The sequence below is a fragment of the Neopsephotus bourkii genome, unplaced genomic scaffold (genome assembly GCF_033783945.1).
Source record: "Neopsephotus bourkii isolate Nb327-2 ecotype Australia unplaced genomic scaffold, CSIRO-AGI_Nbou_v1 NB_354, whole genome shotgun sequence".
Classification (NCBI taxonomy): Eukaryota; Metazoa; Chordata; class Aves; order Psittaciformes; family Psittacidae; genus Neopsephotus; species Neopsephotus bourkii.
In genome coordinates, this window is record NW_026900860.1 from 1,004,569 (window position 1) to 1,025,194 (window position 20,626).

General features: G+C 44.1%; 1 protein-coding gene and 1 long non-coding RNA gene across 3 annotated transcripts in view; one reads left to right on the forward strand and one right to left on the reverse strand.

The window, feature by feature from the left end:
* KCNH1 (potassium voltage-gated channel subfamily H member 1) overlaps positions 1-20,626 on the reverse strand; it is a 180,102-nt gene that overhangs the window by 134,127 nt on the left and 25,349 nt on the right. For both annotated transcript variants that reach the window (XM_061348332.1, XM_061348331.1), the window contains exons 5-6: positions 13,013-13,131; positions 5,451-5,843 (exon numbers count right to left, since the gene is read on the reverse strand). In XM_061348332.1, coding sequence (XP_061204316.1) covers positions 5,451-5,843; positions 13,013-13,131 — 512 coding nt within the window. The remainder of the gene's footprint in view (positions 1-5,450; positions 5,844-13,012; positions 13,132-20,626) is intronic.
* LOC133209625 (uncharacterized) lies at positions 5,489-7,536 on the forward strand. Its single transcript, XR_009724705.1, has 2 exons — positions 5,489-5,528; positions 7,095-7,536. It is a non-coding gene; the product is annotated as an uncharacterized LOC133209625 (long non-coding RNA).

Genomic DNA, 20,626 nt, shown 5'->3' on the forward strand with positions numbered 1-20,626 from the left:
TGGATAGGTTAAATGGCATTAGGAGCTCTGTAGTACCTATATACAACACCAACACAATTTGGAAAACAGAGGATTTAGGGGGAAAAGGCAGCCTGCCCCTTCAAAGGTTGGCATAAAGGAAGCACTTCATTATTAGCATGGGTGTTGGGGCTTTAAGGAGGAAGATTAGAGAAACTCGTATTTGACTGGGGGGGAAAGGTGTGTGGGGAAGTAGACAAAGAATACAGACACCCTGAGTCAAATCCTCAAATGACAGTGAACAGTGAGTGCTTCTTTGCCTACCTGGTTCATGGCCTGGCACTCCACAGTAGCCCAAGAATCTGCTTTAATTTGAATTAGCCACAGAGTAAAATGTCCTTTCGTTTCCATATTTACCACCAGACTCTGCATTGCTTAAGTGGACAGATCCCAGGAAGAGTGGTGAACTCTGCTTTCTCAAACAGATTTCACACCATACAGCTGTTTACAGCTTAAAAGGCTTCCAACATTCTGTTTTCCAGTTTGCAAAATTCATCTAACCCAAAATCCTTCTTTATAGGCCCCTATTTATTCCATAAAACTATAAACATGATCATTTATTCCCTTGGCCCTTATGGCAAGGGAATGGTAAAACAAGCCTAGGGAGGCTGCATGCTTTTCGGCATAGCTACTTCAGTAATTCCTAGATAGCTAATTTGTATCAGCATGAGATTATTCCGCTAATAAGGTTTCAATTAACCTATTGCAAAAGTACTGCCTCAGAGAGTTGCCAACAATCTGACCAGCAACACATGCATTTTTTCCCCCCTCTCAGCTCACTGCTTACTTTCCAGTGACACTGTGCTCACTTAGCACTAAGTAGCTTAATTTCCTTCTATTACTTCTGCATTACTTCTTCTATTACTTTCTTCTATTACTTCTGGGGTTTGTTTATCACTGTAAATTTTGTCCTTCCAGTGCTGTGTACCTTCTTTGCCTACACTCTAGCTTCTCTTTTATTCATCCACTTGAGCAAACACTGCATCATTTAGATTGAATGTATCTTTCCTGATGATCTTTTACTATGCCTTTATTTCTCTTGCACCTCAACTACTAAGAGTGATACATGGCTCTCACTTTGGCATCAGCCAACAATTGATGATGGTGTTCTGCTCAAATACAGATAGCAATTACTACTACAAACTCCCTATTCCAGAGATTTATATGGTGGTGACATGACTGGATTCCACTCCCACCACGAGATTTCACAACAGTGTCACATGTAATAAGTCAAATTCTTTCCAATACAAATTATATCTTATGCTGTTACGGCTGAAAACCACAGGATAACATTGCTCAAGCTGACACTGCAAAAATATGCTTCAACTTGCCTTTGGAATTCCAAGTCTTAAATTGCATTGTCTTGGCAAAAAACTGTGGAATTCTCTTTAAGCCTGGTTTTTATTAAAGCTCCTGATTGATGCCTGAACACAAAAAGATAACATTATTCCCCCAAAGTAGGTGGCATTTCCTTAAGTGAGGAATAATGCTAATTACTGTAAACCGTTACTGACAAATCCTATTGCAATCATTCAGATTCAGAAGAGATTAATACCACATGTGGTAAGGGCTGTGTAAACTTTGGACCAATATTTTCTTTTCCTACTCCAACTACACTACAGGAGGATGCATTGTCTCAGCAGTAGAAAGTTTAAGCCTAGTATTAAGTTGATCCATCCATCAGTGAAAGATTTTCTTTTCCTGAAGTTCTATGGGAGGTCAAGAAAGTAATTCATATTTAACTGTATAATTAGCTTCCCCTATAGAAAAGGCAGGAGAAACAGTGATAACTCTCCTTCCATTTAGGTAACAATGGCAATTCCTCTATAGGTGTTTGTCCCTTCCTTTGCTGAATCTGTTCATGTCTGAATACCTCAGCTCTCTGAGCACAGCGCTTGAGATCAGAAGCTTCATACATTCGCATGCTTAGTTCTGTGTGGCCTTGAATAAAAACATTGATGTTTTCCCTTCCCTCTGTAGAACGTGGCTATTCATCCTTAGGCGTCTCTTGCATTCATTGTAGTTATTAATAGTTATATTGATTAATATTTAATGAATTCAAATTAGTTTTGTGGACAAAAATATTCTCAACCACGCAGAGAGGAAACTGGAATTTCAATTATATTAAAAGATGTTAATCGAAAATATACTCATGCTCCAAGCTGCAACAAACCCAAGGAATTATGAAACTGCCTGAAAAACACAGAAGGCACACTCGATTTTGTGTCAGGAAAATATTTTCCATTAGATCTTCTGGTGGAATAATGAAGTAAATTGCAACACAAAAAAGTGACTTCAGAACAGGATAAAAACCCCAGTATCAGAACATTCTGAAATGAGGATCTGCTTGTCAATACTATCGATCAACTCTTGTTTCAGGTAGGAGAATTAATCTTATATTGGTGGATCACTTGAAAGATGACAAAAATGATTTCACTGTTAATCTATCAAGAGCTACGTGATGCGACAGCTCCCAAATGACCCAGGGCCAAAAGCGCCTCCACTCCCTCTACACACAGCTTTTTACTCCTTCAGGCCCCACATCCCTCACAAATCAATTAGTCTCCACCACAGTAATTGCTCTATTCTTAAAACCAAATTGACTTGTCGAGTTAGCTCCTCCATAACATCCTCAGTGTCTTCAGGGATGTTCCTTTTAACAGAGGATGACAGCAGGCAGAAGCAGCAGTGAGCTTCCACCTGCCCCAGTCCCCCCCTCACTATAGGGCCTGCAACTGAGCCAGGATTCCATTTCCTCCCATTTAACATCATATATGGAAAACATCAACACAGGAAAATAGCAATTCACATCCTTCATCTCATTTTATCACCGTGGTGACACTGGGTAGCATTTCATACCTGGCAATTGTTTTCTTGGTAGAGTATTCACATTAGGACCAAAACAAAAAGCCCCACAGCAGCCACGGCAACCTACTCATTCCAGTCTCCTGGCCCTATGGGAATTCCCTTTAGCAGAATCAAAGCGACACACAGGTAACAATCCAAGTTGGGCTACTTGTGACTTGAGCAGCAAAAGCCTCACAACTAATTTAATCCAAATGTGAAGTAATAGGGCATGCAGTCTGGAGCTAGAGACAGGTAAAAGTTAAACCAGCAAGTCTGACAGAAGGGAGCTGAGCCACAAGGGAATACTGTCCACAACAGAGAAAACTAGATGATCTTAAGGTCCTCTCCAACCCTAACTATTCTATGATTCTATGCAAGGGACAGATTTGCTACTTTGAAGTCTCCCTGGATGTGGCACTTTCCCCCTTCATCTTCTTTAATAAAGGATTACCTTCCTCTCGACAGGCAGCTCATGAAACAGTGATCAGCATATACCACCCTAACCCGCTCCCAATGTGCACTGTGTTACTCTGCTGGCATTGCTGCCAAACCCCTCAGGTAGCGTAAAGCAGTCTACGAGACCTTAAACAGCAGCACAGTAATTTACACCAGTGGAAACTCTGCTCTAATGACTCTACAATGATTTATACCAGCTAAATGTCAGAATCCACTCAGGAAAATAAAGATGAACACTCCTGAAAGGATAGCATCAAGAAAAGCGTTTCTTTTTCCCTGGGCATGATAGCTAGAACAACTAAAACGCTGTATACTGACGGAGACTGTTGAAGAACCAGAGGCAAACTGAAGTACCAATCAGGTTCTCACTGTCACAAGGCAACACCGAGATGGAGAACCTGGAGAAATCCACCCTCTCACAAAGATTTCTCTGCACAAAGAGCCTGAGAGCGCCTGAGCTCAGCGCAAGGGCTGTCACAGCCACTGATGCACACGTTGTCCTCAGGGGTGTTCTGTAGGTCACATCACCAGTCGCTAGTTAGGAAGTGCTCCTCCAGCAGAATCATCAGCAGAGCAGGTTGCTGCCATCTGCAGTGGGTGACAAAAGCTCCCTCTGCCTCTCCCCCCCGCTTTCTTTTTACTCTTTCAATCTAAATGTCAGCAACCGATACAACAGCCACTCCTTCCACTGCTTTATCAGTGCCATGGCAAACTACTGTGCCGCCTAGGTCCTTTTGGCAAACAAGTATTTAAGGACAGGTCTCAAGGCCTTTTTGATTCATCTCATTTGTGTTATTTCAGTCTGTAGCTTTATATAAAATGAAAACCTCTCCAGGGAATGAAATACCAAATAACACCACACTTTTTCAGCTGCATTCAATAGTTTGCCTCCTTGTCCTCAACTTATTGAGAAAAACACGTTAAATACCATAGATAAAAAAAAGTATGCAGTGTATTCTTACAGAAGTAATGTGGGGTTATGTTTTTCCTTTATAATATGGGCACATTTTAAAGGAACTCCTAAAAACTAAATTTTACAGACTAAAACTTACATAGTAAGCACTGATGAGCTACGTATGTACGTCCCAGGGTTAGTATGTGTGTCACTGATACACAGAGATACATAATGAGTTTATGGCACAGATTTTATAGTATGTAATTAGAAACTGGACTGCTGGACTCCTGTTTAAGATCTTCTTAACCCTCATTAACCCTCTGAACTATGTAGGCATGGAACCCTAATGTATTTAGATTAGGAATATTTTCTTGGCAGCCTGATGCAGTAGAACAGGCAGTTAGAACAGGGTAAGTGTCTAAATGTTAGCTCTTTTCCTGACTTGTGGCCTGTTCCCAAAGAAATGAGCAAGAATTAAGGAGTCAGATTTCCAGATTTCTCCTTACCCTTTTGTCTAATTATACAATTACCTAACAAGCATCAGAATAGCATCTTGAATCACTTCACCTTTCCCTTTAAACAACTGTTGCCAAACAGTGCTGCATGGATCACCAGATACCCACACAGCACTCTGCAGTGGTCTAGGAAGATCTAGTGAGTCACTGCCTGCCTCTCTGCCACCTGCTACACTGTATTAGAAAGCAGCTGAGAAAAGGGGATTTCACTTCCCAGTTGTTATGTGAAGAATTGCCATTAGCAGACATACCCTCTTTGATCAGCAGTGAAAGCAAGAGAAGCCTGCTCTAAGAAACTATTCTGACACAGCAGTTCAAGCTGTTCATGGCAGGTCAAATGAAGCAGCTCTCCTGTGCTGTAGAGGTTCTGCTGCCTGCTTCTGCCTGTCCTCCTCAACTCTGAGGCTGGAGAATGGAGGAAAATACACACTGATTTCTGCCACCACAAACCTCAGCCTCTCCCACTGCACTTAAGGATGCACCCTTCTGGCTAGGACACATAAGCAAACTTCTGTATGCTCTGAGGGCAGCTACTAGAGACATAGGTACAGTAACCCACTGTAATTCAGAGCATAGAATCATCGACCAGTTAGGGTTGGAAAGGACCTTAGTATCATCCAGTTCCAACCCCCCCACCATGGGTATCCATTTCCTTCTTCCTTCCCCCACCTCCCCCCAACCATGAAGCAATAACAAATGGGTGGAACTCGTATACTGACCTCATCAACGTTCTCAAAGGCATTGATGACATCGTATGGCAAGCATGAGAGCAGATCGATCACAAACCAGGTCTTCAGGTAATTCATGCGAATGAGCTTTGGGTCAGAGATCACCTCTCCTGCTGGCCCCACAAAGGTGGTATGGAAATTAAGCACAATGTCCACCAGAAAAATGACATCTACAATGCTGTCGACAACCAGCCATGCCACATTGTTCTGTTTGGTTTTAAAGGAGACGTTGTAAGGGACCAGAATAGCAGTGTAGAAGGTTAAAATCAAGATGATCCAGTCCCACGTAGTCTTGAAAACACAGTAATGCAAAATGATATGCGGTGGAGTCTTTGGTGCCTCTTGTTTGTACTGTGGGAGGATTTCCGAGCCCAGCTGCAGTACCTGCAGTCAGAGATTTCAGGAGAAAAAGGAAAGATGCTTAATGCTTTAACACTACTCTTCACACTGTAGATTCTCAAGCTCAGTTACAGCAGTTGATTACAATACAGGTCCATTAACTCTCCTTATCACCAGCAAATGCTAAGCAAGTCAGGATAAGCGTTCTGCTAAACAAATCAGCATCAACCTAAGCACAGTTGTTTCTTTTAATGCCATTAATTACTTTTTGACACTAAGCCTAATGGCCTAGGTCTCCCAGACAGCTCCTTCAGCAATCTAAATAAAGGAGACAGATAAATGATGGGCAGAAAGGCAGTTGCAAAGAGAAATCAATGGCAAAACCAGGAGCAATACCACAACTTCTGAGTTCCAGTCCAGCACTGGGACCACTGGACCACACTGTTTTTCCAGATTGTCTCCTTAACTCTTCATTATACTGCATCTAGAACAGTCTTACACTACAATCTATCATGAATGCACAGGTCACTGTTCCACGCAGAGCCAAAGCCCACGGTAAATACCACTACACTCAATAAACCCATTGCGAACCGTAACTTGTCACCGAGAGAGAAATCAGTGTTTTCACTGTCGAGTTACAATGCAGTTAGGTCTGAATTCATAAGAGCTGTAATCAGCAGAAGATCATCTGGACCTGAACCTGGGTACAGCTCCAAGTGTTCTGCATAAAAGCAATCTTGATCAATGCTGCCCATTTTAAGCCTGCTGTCTCCCCCGTTCTGCAAACTAGCGCCAAGAGTGCATAGTGCGTATTTAATCCTTGGGAAATCAAGTTCCCTTTACATGCCTATGGACAAGAATAGGTTTGTTTATAGCTATGAATATATATGAGGGGAAAACCAACACGAAGGACCTGTCTGCAAGTAAGTTACGTTTTAAGATGAAGTATACCCTGGGTGAGTTATGGATGAAAACCGAAGGCAGATTTGCTCAAGTGAGGTGTGTTTGCTAAATGCCAAGCTCACAGAACCTGGGAGAGCTCTTGAGGAGCACGGCTCCTTTGTGACATTTATTTACAAGCAGCTCAGAGCAGTTGGGAGCAGAGAAGAAAATTAAATGGCCACCTTCTCAAGGAGAAGATCAGACAACACGGCTGTAATAGGAGGATGTCCTCCTTTTGTGCTCCTTATCTCAGCTTTTTAAACGTCAATTATTTAGACAGGGGTTTTTATCTGCAGGCTTTTCTGAGTGCTTTCTGCTTTCTTTCTCTGTGAACTGGTGTGCTTTTCTTTCCAGCAGGTTAAGCCAAAGGGTACAAAAGAAAACAATCAGCTGCAAGAGTCCTGCTTGGACAAAACAGCCTCAGATCAAGTTCCCTGCTGCTCTGAACCTCCCATAATCACTTAGTCTTGTGCGCAACAAGGGTCAGACACTGTCAGACCACAGTCCCTCGCACACGTGTAGTGACAATGGGAATTGCAAGCCCGCTGACTTTAAGCCCAGTATGTTCTGCAGAAGAGGAGCAGCATGACCTGCCCAGAGCCCTGCGCATTAGCACGCAGGCATCAACAGTTTGAAGGCAAAATAAGGGAACCTGGTATTTTTGTTTCACTGAGGAACCCTTTCCTCCAAGAAGGAGCCCTGCAGACCTAACAAGGACTCGGACATGTCCACTGCAGCACTGAGAGCTCTGCCACTCCTGACCAGTTTCACACGGGTTCTCCATGCTACAAGAAGAGGAGAAGGAAAGCAAAATAAAGCTGTGAGAAGCCACCTTGCAGTGAGAGGAGCTGGAAGCAGCGCAGGACAGAAGTGCCAGTCCCCAGTTCTGGAGCTGAGGATTGCCACTGCAACATTCGTTCACTCGAGGAACTCATCACCGAAACCAAGCGTTTACTATCAATGTTGCTTATTGCTTGATGTTGATAATTGCTTCCTTTGCAACCCCATGTCTCTTAGAGCTTATTTTTTTCATTTCTGCTATAATATGAAGTAGCCAAACATTTTGGTAACCATTCCAGTCAGCACAGGAGCCTCAACCATGAAACACTGAACAAAACCAATCCTGTTAGTCCTATTCAGATTGATTCTTACATATACATACATCAGTTCTAGACTGAGAATTGTACCAGGCACTCCATTTTGGCCACCACTGGTCTCTTGGTACTCCAAGAGCTTGTGGAAATCTTGCATCATCCAAACTAAAGTGACTGGGAAATGTACTAATGTATTCCCATTCACCTGAATAATAGAAACAAAGGCAAGAACAATCTGTGCTGGGTAATAAAGAAGAGGCTAAATTACAGTGCCCATTATTTTGCTGTAAATCAGAAACAGAACTTACAGTGAAGGCAGTGGAACTGCAGGGATGCAAATCTGAACTGAATGCAGAGAAAACAGACTTCTGGTTTCAACTCATTAAGAAAACACACAACTTGGCTGTTTCAGTGTTTTAAAATGCCATCACCAAGTACAAAGAAAGCACTCTCCTCAGCTTGTCTGACATTCCAGGGCTACGGCACAGGAAAATCAAAAGATTGATGCCTTCCTCCTTTTTTTATTTAGAAAGTAAATGTACTCCAAATTACCTGAATGTCAAGGGACCTTATTAATAAAGACTTCTGAATTTCCATTACCACCTTGGAGTCTCTGGTTAAGCTCTAGCAGTGGCTGGGTAAAGCGACTAGGGGCCATGGCTTTAGCTGGTCTCCAGTGGAAGGATGTGCATCAGCACTGTGGGTAAGAATCACACAATGGCTTGGATTGGAAAGGACCTTAAAGCTCTTCCAGTTCCAACCCCTGCCATGGGCAGGGACACCTTCCACTGGAGCAGCTTGCTCCAAGCCCCTGTGTCCAACCTGGCCTTGAGCACTGCCAGGGATGAGGCAGCCACAGCTTCTCTGGGCACTTCTGCCTTAGTGAAACCTGAACTTGCCCTGTTTCAGTCTGAACCCATCACCCCTTGTCCTGTTGCTGCAGTCCCTGATGAAGAGTCCCTCCCCAGCATCCTTGTAGCCCCCTTCACACACTGGAAGCTGCTCCGAGGTCTCCACACAGCTTCTCGTCCTGAATGGAGGGGCAGGCACGAGGCAGGAGATGGGCACCAAGGGATGACACAGGCATATCAATCACTCACAGCATGGGGGAAAGCCACTTGCAGCAAGCCTGAGGCATCTCCCACTTCTCTTTTTGGGTTGGGGTGACAAGTTCCAGCCCTGGCTCCCTCTCATTACAACACTAAAGCACACATTGTAAAAGCACTCCATCTTGCTTGCGCTGCTAGAGATACGAACTGTCATATCACAGCCTGAATCACAGAACATCAGGTCAGAAGGGACCCAAAGGATGATCTCGTTCAACCCTTCTAGGCAAAGCATGACCCAGACTAGATGTCCCAGCACCCTGTCCAGATGAGATGTCCAGCTGGTGATGGAAGAAGAGCATTGCCACAGCTCACACCACTTCTGCTGGGAAAGGCAACTTGCTTTAGATACTGGCAAAAGCCTTGCAGCCCCCTGGACTGCAGGTCAAGAGCTTTCAAAGGCACTAAACTCTTCACTGAAAGAAGACAAAACCACCTATAACAAAGCCTAATTATACTGGAGAAGAAGCATTTGCTTTTAGCATTAGGCACAACAAGAGAACCCAGTGCTGTACAGGAATCACAGAAGGTTGTCCAGAGAGCTCGGTGCTAAAGACCTAGGGTTTGCCACGTTGCTGTACTGGGGAGTTAGGAGAGCTCTTTTGTCTGCTTTTTGCCACACACAGTCTATTCCATCCTCCAGACACACTCTCCCTGGGTCATCTGGAGATTAAGAGCTCTAAGCCCCACTCTTCTTGCACCATACATCAAAGCCAGACAGATGTAAAGACAAGCCCTATTCCAAGCTGCTCTTGCTGCACTCCAACCCCTAGGGTGCCAACGTGAGCCACAGTATCTGCTGAAGCAGTCAGGTGTGGTCAGCCACCCACATGAACTGACTGAACTCAAACTGCTTGTAAAGGTACTTCTGGAGAGGCAAAAAACCCCACAAAGATGAATATAAAACATACACAGCACTATAAACTGATAAACTGAGCATCCCCCGTGTGCACTGAACTAATCTGTCATTGCTATTCTTCTCTACATCACTGAAATAGCCCTGGCTTTGGAAGATATTTCCCTGTTATGCAGTTATACCAGAGCAAAACAAGTATTTGTTTCAGAGAGTTATTAATGAAAGTATTATTCCAATTACTTATGATTCATCCGCCACCACAGTTGCATTACCTGCATTTATTATTTGTGGTAATAGTGCATGATGTTTTAATAGCTCTCCAAAGCCAGGGAATATTATTTCAAGAGCAGAAATGACAAATTTCATCAGGGGTTTCACAAGGCTGTGTTCATTTGGGTTTTTAACATGGCAAAAGGAAAAAGCTATCCTAGATGTGTTAAAGAATAGTGAACACATCACCAGTCATAGAAGTGCATCAACAAGCGGTTATGATTTATTTTTAACGCTGAAGGACTGGGAAGAAAAAGAAACCCCCAAACCACACAGACAATCATCCATTTTCAGCTTCATCTCTCCCTCTTGTGTGTTCAACTGCACGTATTTGCTTTCCCTCATTCTCCCTTGCTTTTTGTTTTCATAGGCACCCACACAAATTGCTCCCAAGCCAAGGACAAGGTGCTAAGCCTCAACTTGAAGTAGATTTTAATGGCAGTTATAAGTCCCTGGTACACAAAGTGAAGAAAAGAAAGGCAGAGGTTCCATTATTGAGCAGTGCTGCTGAGCACCACTGTCAGCCTTCTGCTGTCACTGCATTTGTTAGATCATGACACAACCCTGTCTATCCAGAACAGCTCAGTCAATGCACAGCGAACACCAGCGGACACCATAGACGCAGATGACACACGCACTATGCAGTGATCAGGAAGAATGGTTCCTCCAGTCAGCTCCTTGCTGAGAAAGCCACAGAAATGCATCAATTACTTCACACTCTTCTTGCAAAATGTCCTCTCAGAGCTCCCCAATGCCCCTGCATTAACTGCATTATTGATTTAAGCAGTTTCCATATGACTGCTGTTAGAGGAGTCCGGCCAAACAAGCCTACATGTACCAGCAAAGTCAGAGGCTGAGGCTTAGCACTGCCTCTATTACCCGTGGCCTGCAGATAAGCCAAAGCAGTTTGTCACTGCTAACACCTTTCTTCAACTACTACATTATAAAAAGCAAAAGAAATGGTAAGCTTTTGTGGCAGGCTCCTGGTTTGTACTTGCACACCGCTTTGTCCAGCTCCGGTTCTAGGACACTACTGGCTCCTCAAGCACTCAAAAATCAGGGATAGAGAACTAAAATAGACACAAATAATACCCCAGCAAATGAAGAGCCTTCTCAAGCAAACGAGGTGGATGTGAAGTGCCATAGCAGGTGGGAAAAGAAAGAGGATGGATGTTAACTTGAACTTCAGACGTTTAATAAACTACTGCAGAGATGAAGCAGGGAAAATAAGGATTTGAAAAGACAACAAGGAGCAGTTAGAGAGCCCGTGTTCAAGAGCATCAAGAGATCTTTCCAGAATAGGAAGCCTGGCACCCCATGTGTCTTCAAGGGGAGAAAAGTGAGCCTGTCTGTATGGTTATCTGCATTCTGTTTTTCTCCAGTGTAGTTCTATTGATTTACGTGGAATTAGGGCAGATACACAACAAGGTACCTAATATCACAGCTGGGGCTAATGTTCTTTTCAAACTAATGACTGCAATATTCTGTAGGCAATTAAAGAAACTCATTTCAGACGTGAACTATACACTTGCCCTTTATTACTTGTAATGAATCAACTGCCTGTGTCACTTAGAGTACTTGCAAAGACTTGTTGAGCACACTGGCTTGCAAGGAGTCTCAGTAATGTGCAGTCACTCAGGTCCAGACTAAGGTCTGCTAAGCCAAAGAGAATCACCTCTGACTCTTTGCCTTGCATTCTACTGCCTATATTTGAGCGTGAACTACAGCTCAAGGGTAGACTTCTCTAAAGAGAAGGAAGGATTATTTGATGCTAAACCTTGAGTAGGATTAAGAGGGACACTATTCCAAATTCCAGGGCACTAAAGCAACCTCAGGTTGGACACGTAATAGCCAGATGGTATTCCTACAGTAGTGCATCCATGTGAATGTCTGCTCCCCATGCTAGTATGAGTTGTTACTTCTGTGCTTCCAAAAGAAATCAATTTCCCAGTCTTGAGTGTTTCTATGTTAAATATTGAATAGGTAAGGTCCTGTCCATGAGAATTTCACTGTCACATGCGGTAACAGTACAGGCCCGGGCAGGAGTTATTTATTTTGCATAGAAACTATGATGTAAACAGGGCAAAATTAAAGAGAGTACTGTTTATATGGACACAGCATGGAAGCCATCAGTGCCTTACAGCTCCAACTACACAGGAAGATTAAGAACTACTGACAAGAGTTACAGCTGCTGCCATGGCATTCACAGCAATAGGTGAGACAGGAGTGCCACGTTCCGTGGCCATGCTGCCACTAACACTGTGTCAAGACCCTGCTGCTGGCCCAGGAGAGAGCTACAGGAAACCTGGGACAGTCTCTCCCCCTCGTGGCGAAAGCCCTACAACCCTAAGTACCTCCTGGAGCCTCCTCTGCCTGCTGCTTTACTCAAAGCCTTGAGAGTCTATTTAAATCACAAGGTTTCGCTCTCCTGATCTGTCTGCAGCATTGCTTGTGGCCTCCTACAGCCATCCCATCCATAAAGCCAGTAAGTCAAACATGCATTTGAGCCAGTCTGTAAAGCAGGACAGGGATCCCACTGAAGAAGAACTAGACATCAGTGAATGCACGCAACAACCATGTCAAGGATCCTCCAGAATTTCCTTCTGTACTGGCATGCTTCTCTTCCCTCGGTGTTACACAAGCGCATAGTGCAAGATCCTCCTAACATCAAGGTTCTCAGAAGACTAGAAACTAAGCTAGAAAGTATTACTTCAGTGACAGTGGCATTATCATACTTTGCTGAGATACAGAACCCAACACCACAATTAGGTTATATGAAGTCTTTAGGACACTTGTTTCCATTCCACTGCCGTGGGACACATTTCACAGCATACATGCCATGTTCTGAGCTCCTGCCTGGATTCCCAGGGCGAGGCAGACACAAAGACAACATACCACAAGGGTTAAACCATTCCTTCAGGGTCTCTCAGGGAAAGCAAACGTTACCTCAGCGAGCCGTGAATGCTTGTGGACGTTCTCTCCTTTCTGCACGCTGGGAGCAAGCTGCTGCAGCACACCCCGGCTGCTGGTGAGGGCACGGGTCAGGCGAGCAAACTTCCCCCAACCTTGAGGAAACATGCAAGATCAGACGTGTTACCACAACAAGGAGCTGCAAGCGTGTCCCAGAAAGCCTCTCAAACAAGAAGAGAAAAAGCAAACTTCAACCCGAGTTAACTGCTTTCATACTGCCCACGAGGGAGTACAATTTAACCAAGCACTCGCTAAAAGCAAGTCACAAAATAGGCACCAGGGTGGTAAGGTAATAAAAGGCAGGACTGCAGTGCCCAGGTATTCAACAGCCCTCCAAGAGTGCTGTTACATGAACTGTGTCTTTCGTCCACTCTCCAGTTCCCTTCTGTTAAATCCAGTGGGCAGGTTTGGACCTCACAGCACTGCAGAAGGCACTCCAGGCTAATCAGGCCGTAGGACTAGAAACACACACAGGGAGAATTACAGCTGCTTGCAAGAGAAATGAATCTGCCCTCAGTTGTATCAGCCACAGATCGAGCGTAAGCAGGGGAATATACATAAGATAATAAAAAGCAGAGCAGACAAAGCAAAACAAAACCATTAATTTTATCCTCTCTAAACAACAGGGAAAAACACACAAATATGTTTTCTCACGCTCTAATAAAACATTTAGCAGCTTCTGGCAGGGAAGTCAGATGCTGAATTTTAATTCAGAGTATTTTTTACAGTCATTTCAAATACCCTCAAAACACAAGACCCTGAACTGCAGTCACAAGAGCTAGTTACAACTATAACCTTGAGGAGCAGTACTTTCCCACAACAGAAAGTCAGGCAGAGTATACACCCGGGTGGTTTTGGTACTCTGAAAGGGAAGCATCAGTGCATTTAATCCCAGTTTTAACAAACGCCAGCACCACCTGGGAACCGGTGGGCAGCGTCACCTCCTGCTCTAACTGAGGATGCTCAGATTCTGCCTTAATGAGATTGGCAGGCTCAACCCTTAATGAGAACCTGGTTCCCTCCACATGATGGGTTTATCTCCACAAGAAAGGATCCCATTAGCCGTGACTGGTTTTAAAGAGCAGCCTGAAGCTGACCCTGCAAGTACCCGTAATTACAGGAATATGGGTGGTTAAAATACTGCCCAGTACTTTAAACACATACTTGACTGACACCAAATTTGGACGGAGTTTGCTGGAACGTATTTGGTAAATTGAGAGGTGAGAACAAAAAAATAAACTACATGGATCCAGTATTGAACAAGATCTCCCAGGGCACGGGAAGGAAACCTGGACAGAGAGTTTAGCATCTTCCCCTTCACAAACATGCAGCTCAGTGCATTTGTTAAAGGGAAGGGCCAAATTCATCAGACCTCTGCCAAATCAACAATGAACCTGAGTATTTTCATATGCCTTTAAGCATGTTTTAAAGCAAGTCTGTCACTGGTAATTTATAAGCCAAGTTGAGCAGAAATCGCCAACTCTTTCAGGCAGTGTTCAGCAACAAGCAGAATGAATGATTTCCATCTAGGAAGCCAGATCTTTCCTGATAAACCCATGTAAGATTAGCTGCTATACCAAAGGACTATTCCTTAGAGACATAAGTCAAAATGACAGAACCTCAAGTGAGGTCAGTTTGTATCTGGTTTAAACCTGACCCAAAGCATTTGATTTCTCACACTGTATCCCCATGGAAGGCGGTGGGTTTTGCAGGGGGCTTTTTAAAGATACACTTATAAAGAGTATTCTTTCTCTACTGTACGTGAACAAATCCATCCAATTGACAAGCTAAGGCTTGAAGGCCTTACTACCTTCGCAGTAAGGCCAACGGAGGTTAAAAGAATGGATGAGGTGGGAGACACCATTCATAACAGCTAATCTGCAGCTGATATAAAACAAACTAACCCTTGCAAAGCCAACACAGCTAGAGCAATTTACACTTAAAACTTCACTTTTACAGAACTTATGTGCCTGCACTCTTATGCTTTTTTTCCTGCTTTACAGGACCATGGCAGAAGGCTACCAGCATGAACATATTTTCTGCAGTGTAAATCAGGAAATCCCAGACTGGTTTGTGTTGGAAGGGACCTTAAAGCTCACCCGGTCCCAATCCCTGGCCAAGGGCAAGGCCACCTTCCACTAGAGCAGGTTGCTCCAAGCCCCTGTGTCCAACCTGGCCTTGAACACTGCCAGGGATGGGGCAGCCACAGCTTCTCTGGGCACCCTGTGCCAGCGCCTCAGCACACTCACAGGGAAGAGCTTCTGCCTTAGATCTAACCTGCACTTGCCCTGTTTCAGTCTGAACCCATCACCCCTTGTCCTATCACTCCATACCATTGCAAAAAGTCCCTCTCTCCCCAGGTTTCCTGCAGCCCCTTTAGGCACTGGAGCTGCTCTGAGGTCTCCCCTTCAGGAGCCTTCTCTTCTCCAGGCTGCCCCAGCCCAGCTCTCTCAGCCTGGCTCCAGAGCAGAGCTGCTCCAGCCCTCGCTGCATCCCCATGGCCTCCTCTGGCCTCGCTCCAACAGCTCCACATCCCTCTTGTGCTGCTGCCCCAGAGCTAGATCAGCACTGCAGGGGGGGTCTCCCCAGAGCGCAGCAGAGGATCAGGATCTCCTTCTTCGACCTGCTGCTCACTCTGGGGGTGCAGCCCAGCACACGGTGGGGTTCTGGGCTCAAACACACAGGCTGGGTCACGGGGCGCTTCCCGTCAACGCACATCCCCAAGTCCTTCTCCTCGGGGCTGCTCCCAACCCATGTCCGCCCAGCCTGTGTTTGTGCTTGGGACTGCCCCGCCCAGGAGCAGGACCCTGCGCTTGGCCCGGCTGGGGAGGCCCGAGGGGATGTGCGCCCCTGACTCTCCCCATACATGAGGTACCCGAGGGCAGGAGCGGCCGCCGCATTCCCAGCCGGGAGCCCAGCGCGCTGCGGCCGGCAGCGGCCGCCCATGCCGCTGGCCATGGTGCTGAAGCGAGCGCCGCACCGCCCGCAGCCCGAGCGGGCTCGTCCGCAAGAGTGCGAGCTTCACTCGGGAACAAGGAATCTGCCTCCCTCCCCAGACACACAGTGTGTTTAGTGCCAGCTAACACAGGCAGCCCCTTTTACTAACTCCAGACAGACTGGTGGGAAGGGCATCTTCTGGGAAGAGTCAAAATTTGGTTCCAAACCTGACGACAAACTTTCAGTGTGCTATTTACTTCCAGCCATTGAGTTTTCTAACAATTGTGCTATTCAGACATAAATAGGGAGAGCAGGGAAAAAGCAAGCACCTCACCCGAGCTTTCTCGCCAGACATCTCTGTGGCATCATTTGTGGCTATGAATGCTGAGCATCTTTGGGTACCTCCTCCTCTTCCCAAGGGTCATCTCCTTTTGCACAGCTTAATCCATTCCTCTATCCTCAGCATCCCCTATTAGCACCACCCCTGTCCTACATGTCACAAATCTTACTTCTGGGTGCGTAAAAGGTACATGAAAGAACATTAGATCTCTCGCCATATATTCCAATCTCTGATCCAAAAATAAAGTAATTGTTTGTCATAAGCAAGAGACTGTGTCAAGAGACAGGGCTTTTGAGCTTGGCTTTTTGAACCAGTGCTGACCTGAAAATGGCAGGCTGTGAATGCCTACCCTAACTCTCTCCATACATAGGGTACAGCACATGTGAGCCCAGCCTAGAGATGCACAGGCCACTGTGTGATAATATGCCTAAAGCCAGGCACTGAATCACTGCGCAAATGTCCCAGATGTACGAATCTCATCCTTAGGACAGAAAACCCTCCTCCTTTTGATGAAAGAAAGATAAAAACATGGGAACTCTGAAGTATCATTATAGCAGACCTGCAGACTGTGACATAGCAAAAACAAAATGAGAAAGAGAGCATGCCAGTACTAATCTTATTGAAGGATAACTTCTCCAATACTGCTTGAAAAGACAGCAGTACCTGTTGAATTTACTGCTACTTTTCTTCCAGAAGCCAAAGACAGACACAGCCTACAGCAAGTCAGATATTTATCCAATGAAGACGGGTCAAACAATAGACTTAAGCCATCGGGCAGAACATAAACATTAAATTCTAAGGGTCATAGAGTTGATTACAGGAAGAAGACAGAGCTTTCCAAGACAAGGAACAAGGTTTCAGAATATACTGATGTTAGCCCTTCTAGGACACGGGGATGAGATGATACAGGTTAGGAGTTCTCTTTCAACACAAGCAGTTGGTATATCCTTACATCCACTCTTTTCCTCTATAAATAGAGAAAAAATAAATTAAACTGAAATCTAATGACCCTAGGTGATTCATATACAAGTAAGAGCTCACACAACAGACAAGACAGACCGGAATTCAGGAACCAAATATAAAGCTGGATGCCAGGCCCATGGCTGTTTTCCTGTGCCTCTGCCTTTGATTCTGACCTGTTTGTATCATTGTTGGGTCTTTTTTAGTTTTGCAGAAAACATCATGCAGGGACAAAGCAATGAGATGGCACTAAAACATCTCCAGCTTCAAAAGGATGAAGAGCCTTCAGAATTAACAGCACTGATTTCAGCTCTCCTTCACCCCATGATGCTCTTCCAGTTTTCCACCATTTCAATGCAAAAGGCTGAACAGAAACTCTCCGAAAACACCCAGGAAGACAAGATGCCTACAATGGGGACAAGCTGTTCCCTGAGCATGTGGAAACATGGCACTGAAATGTACCTTAATGATAAGATGTTTAACTCATCAAAACTTCTCTTCTTAAAGAGATAAAGCTTCATTTAAAAATGCTTGTTGAAGAAAGCACTCTTCTGTAGTCTGAAGTAAGCTGTTGATACTCAATCTACAACATGTTATTTATCTGTAGGTAGCTATTTGCTTCCTACTGCTCCCCTCCATTCGATCATGACAACTCATAAAGTCAAACATCAGGAACGGTGGCAGTTACAGAACCCTTGTTATCAACTTGCTGATCCATGACTTACACAACCCCTAGAGCTAGAACAAGAAGCCACCACCTGCTCGAGAACCAGCTCTTTGTTCGTAGGTCTATTGTTCACACAGAGCTGTGTAAATGCAAGTAAATCCTCCACTCAAACCACCTTTGTTTCCTTGTACATCAAAGATCCCTGCTTCCATCCATTATGCCTCCCTGTGGTCTTAACGCTCAATCCTTTTGAAACTTCGTGACTAAAACAGTCTTACTTTTTCCATCTGGGAAAGCAAACCAAAGAGATTTTTTTTAATATCCTCACCACTTCCATTTGTTTCCTTTTTAAAGAAAACATTTCATCCAGATGAAAGCAGAGTAGAACTTCATCAAAACATTTCAAACACTGGCTCCGCTCATATAAATACATCTTGAAAAACAGAACCAAAAGATGAGACCGCAACAAAATAAAAGAGAGGAAAGAAACAGGGGAAAAAAGGAAACACTTCAATTTTTCCCTGAGTTAAGACGAGGGAGGCAATCAAAATATTATCTTCTGTGGAGCCCTGCTTGTGATGCAAAGGACAGCCTAGCTACGAAATGAAATAAAGCTCTTTCTGCAGAGGAGATGGCAACTGATGGCAACTACAACACAGGAGGTTGCAGTGGCTGGGAAGCTAACCACCATTCTCCTACATGATTCAGTGATGCTGAATTTGATCACCTTTTTGGATAAAAACAAAGTATCAAAAGCAAAAATCAGGAGCCAAAGCATACTTTCCAAGCTTTGATAGAGCAGCATAGATGAGGCTGAGTACATTCACACTGTATTCATACATGCAAAAGCTGTTCAGGCAAACTTCTTGCTAATTACACAGGGTGCAGGCACTAATTCTATTTGCTCTAAGTCTTGCTTTCATAAAGTGATGCATTCCACTGCACAGACTATTCTAAAACGTCTCATACTTGGCGTATGTAAAAATCATATACAGACAAAATGCATGAATCCCAAGCACAGCACACGCTCTAAAATCCACTTAAGAAGGTGACCTATCCCTTCACAAGCCAAATTTAGCTCTGCTATAGCTTGATTTTGCCTACTTCTATTCAAGTAAACCTACTTTTGCCTGATTTTTTAAAGGGGCAAGCATACAGAGACGAGTGGAAAGAGCCTGTTTAAAAACACTGTATCATCAACATCGCTGACACTATTTTTAAGTTGCTTTATTTAGAATGCACTATTTTTAAAGCTGCTGCATTTAAACCCAAATTTACTTCACCTCTGCGGGAGTCCTAAAATAAACATCTTCTGAATTATCTGAACCAATTCACAAAGACTCCAACTAGAAGGCTACTTTTTACCTGACTTTAGAGAGATTGCTTTCATCTCTTCCAATGTCTGATGTTATCAATAAAAAAGAATATTAAGTATGAAAAGTGGTACAGGGAACTTCAATCTCTCTGAGCCACCTCTGGGTAAAGGATACCCATTTGGTTTTATGGGCAAGTCAAGCCCCTGTCATTAGAGCGCAACACTTTTCACTCAAGGAGTCACTACATCATTTGCAGCTGAACAATCACACTTGAAATGGCCAGCGGGCGATAGAAAACTAATATACACCACAGCTAAGCAGGTTTAGCCTGACACATTAGCTGCTGTTCAAATTGATCACGTTCTTGTACTACATAATGTTTTTTCTCTACATAGACATAAAGGCATTGATCTTGCAGAAACTTCAATACTTTATGCTATGCCATTCTGCAACCATGCAAACAGCACACTGTTAATAAAATATTCACGTCTGCAGGCAGCCTATTACAGATGAAGTGGTCGTATGGACAGGAAACAGATTTAAACACGGTAAAAAAGTATTTGATTAAAGCTGACTGAAGGTGAAAGAAGGAAAACTGATGGACTGAGCAATCAGGCTGCAGTTGGTTCAGTCGAACAATACATCTCCAAGTTCACAGTGTTAGATTTGCAGATTGGGAGTTTACAATAGGAGAAACATTCCTATGGAAACGGCTATCTTTCAGCAGCATGCTGCAGACTTCCCGTGGAATGCTGCACACAGCATAAAGAGTACGACCTCCTCAGCTCAGGTCTGTAAAAGCAGCAGCAGTTAATACAATTCTACTTTATTTAGAGCTCCTAAAAATGCTTTTTCCCCCTTCAAGAATCCTAGAGCCCAGTGCAGACAAACGTCTGGCTCTCCATACCTGCCTTTTTCATCCCCTTACAGTCTACAATTGCACAATAGGATTTAATCTTAAAGACAGGATCATGCATGCAAAATTCCTTGCTTGACAAATCAGCCCTTCTTTTCCAAGAAACTGCTCATCTAGCCATGAAGCAACTGAGACATCACCGCCTGAGATGCCACAGAATTCCCAAGCTAGCCTATAGCCAGTAACCCATGGAAGAAAGAAAGGTGTAGGGGGTAAATTAAGGATTAGAACAGGATGTGCAGTTTCATTTATGTCAAGTTTGATGTGGATATAAAGCAACAGAGGACTCTTCAGTACCATGAAACAGGTACAACTTCATTCATTTTAGGAGATTCAGAAACAATATTTGGAAGATTCATTTAGTGGATGAACCCTTTTGTACATAAAGTCACAGCCCTTAGGGAAGGGGTAGAAGAGAGCTGTGAATCAGTGGCCTCTAAATAATACATCTAAT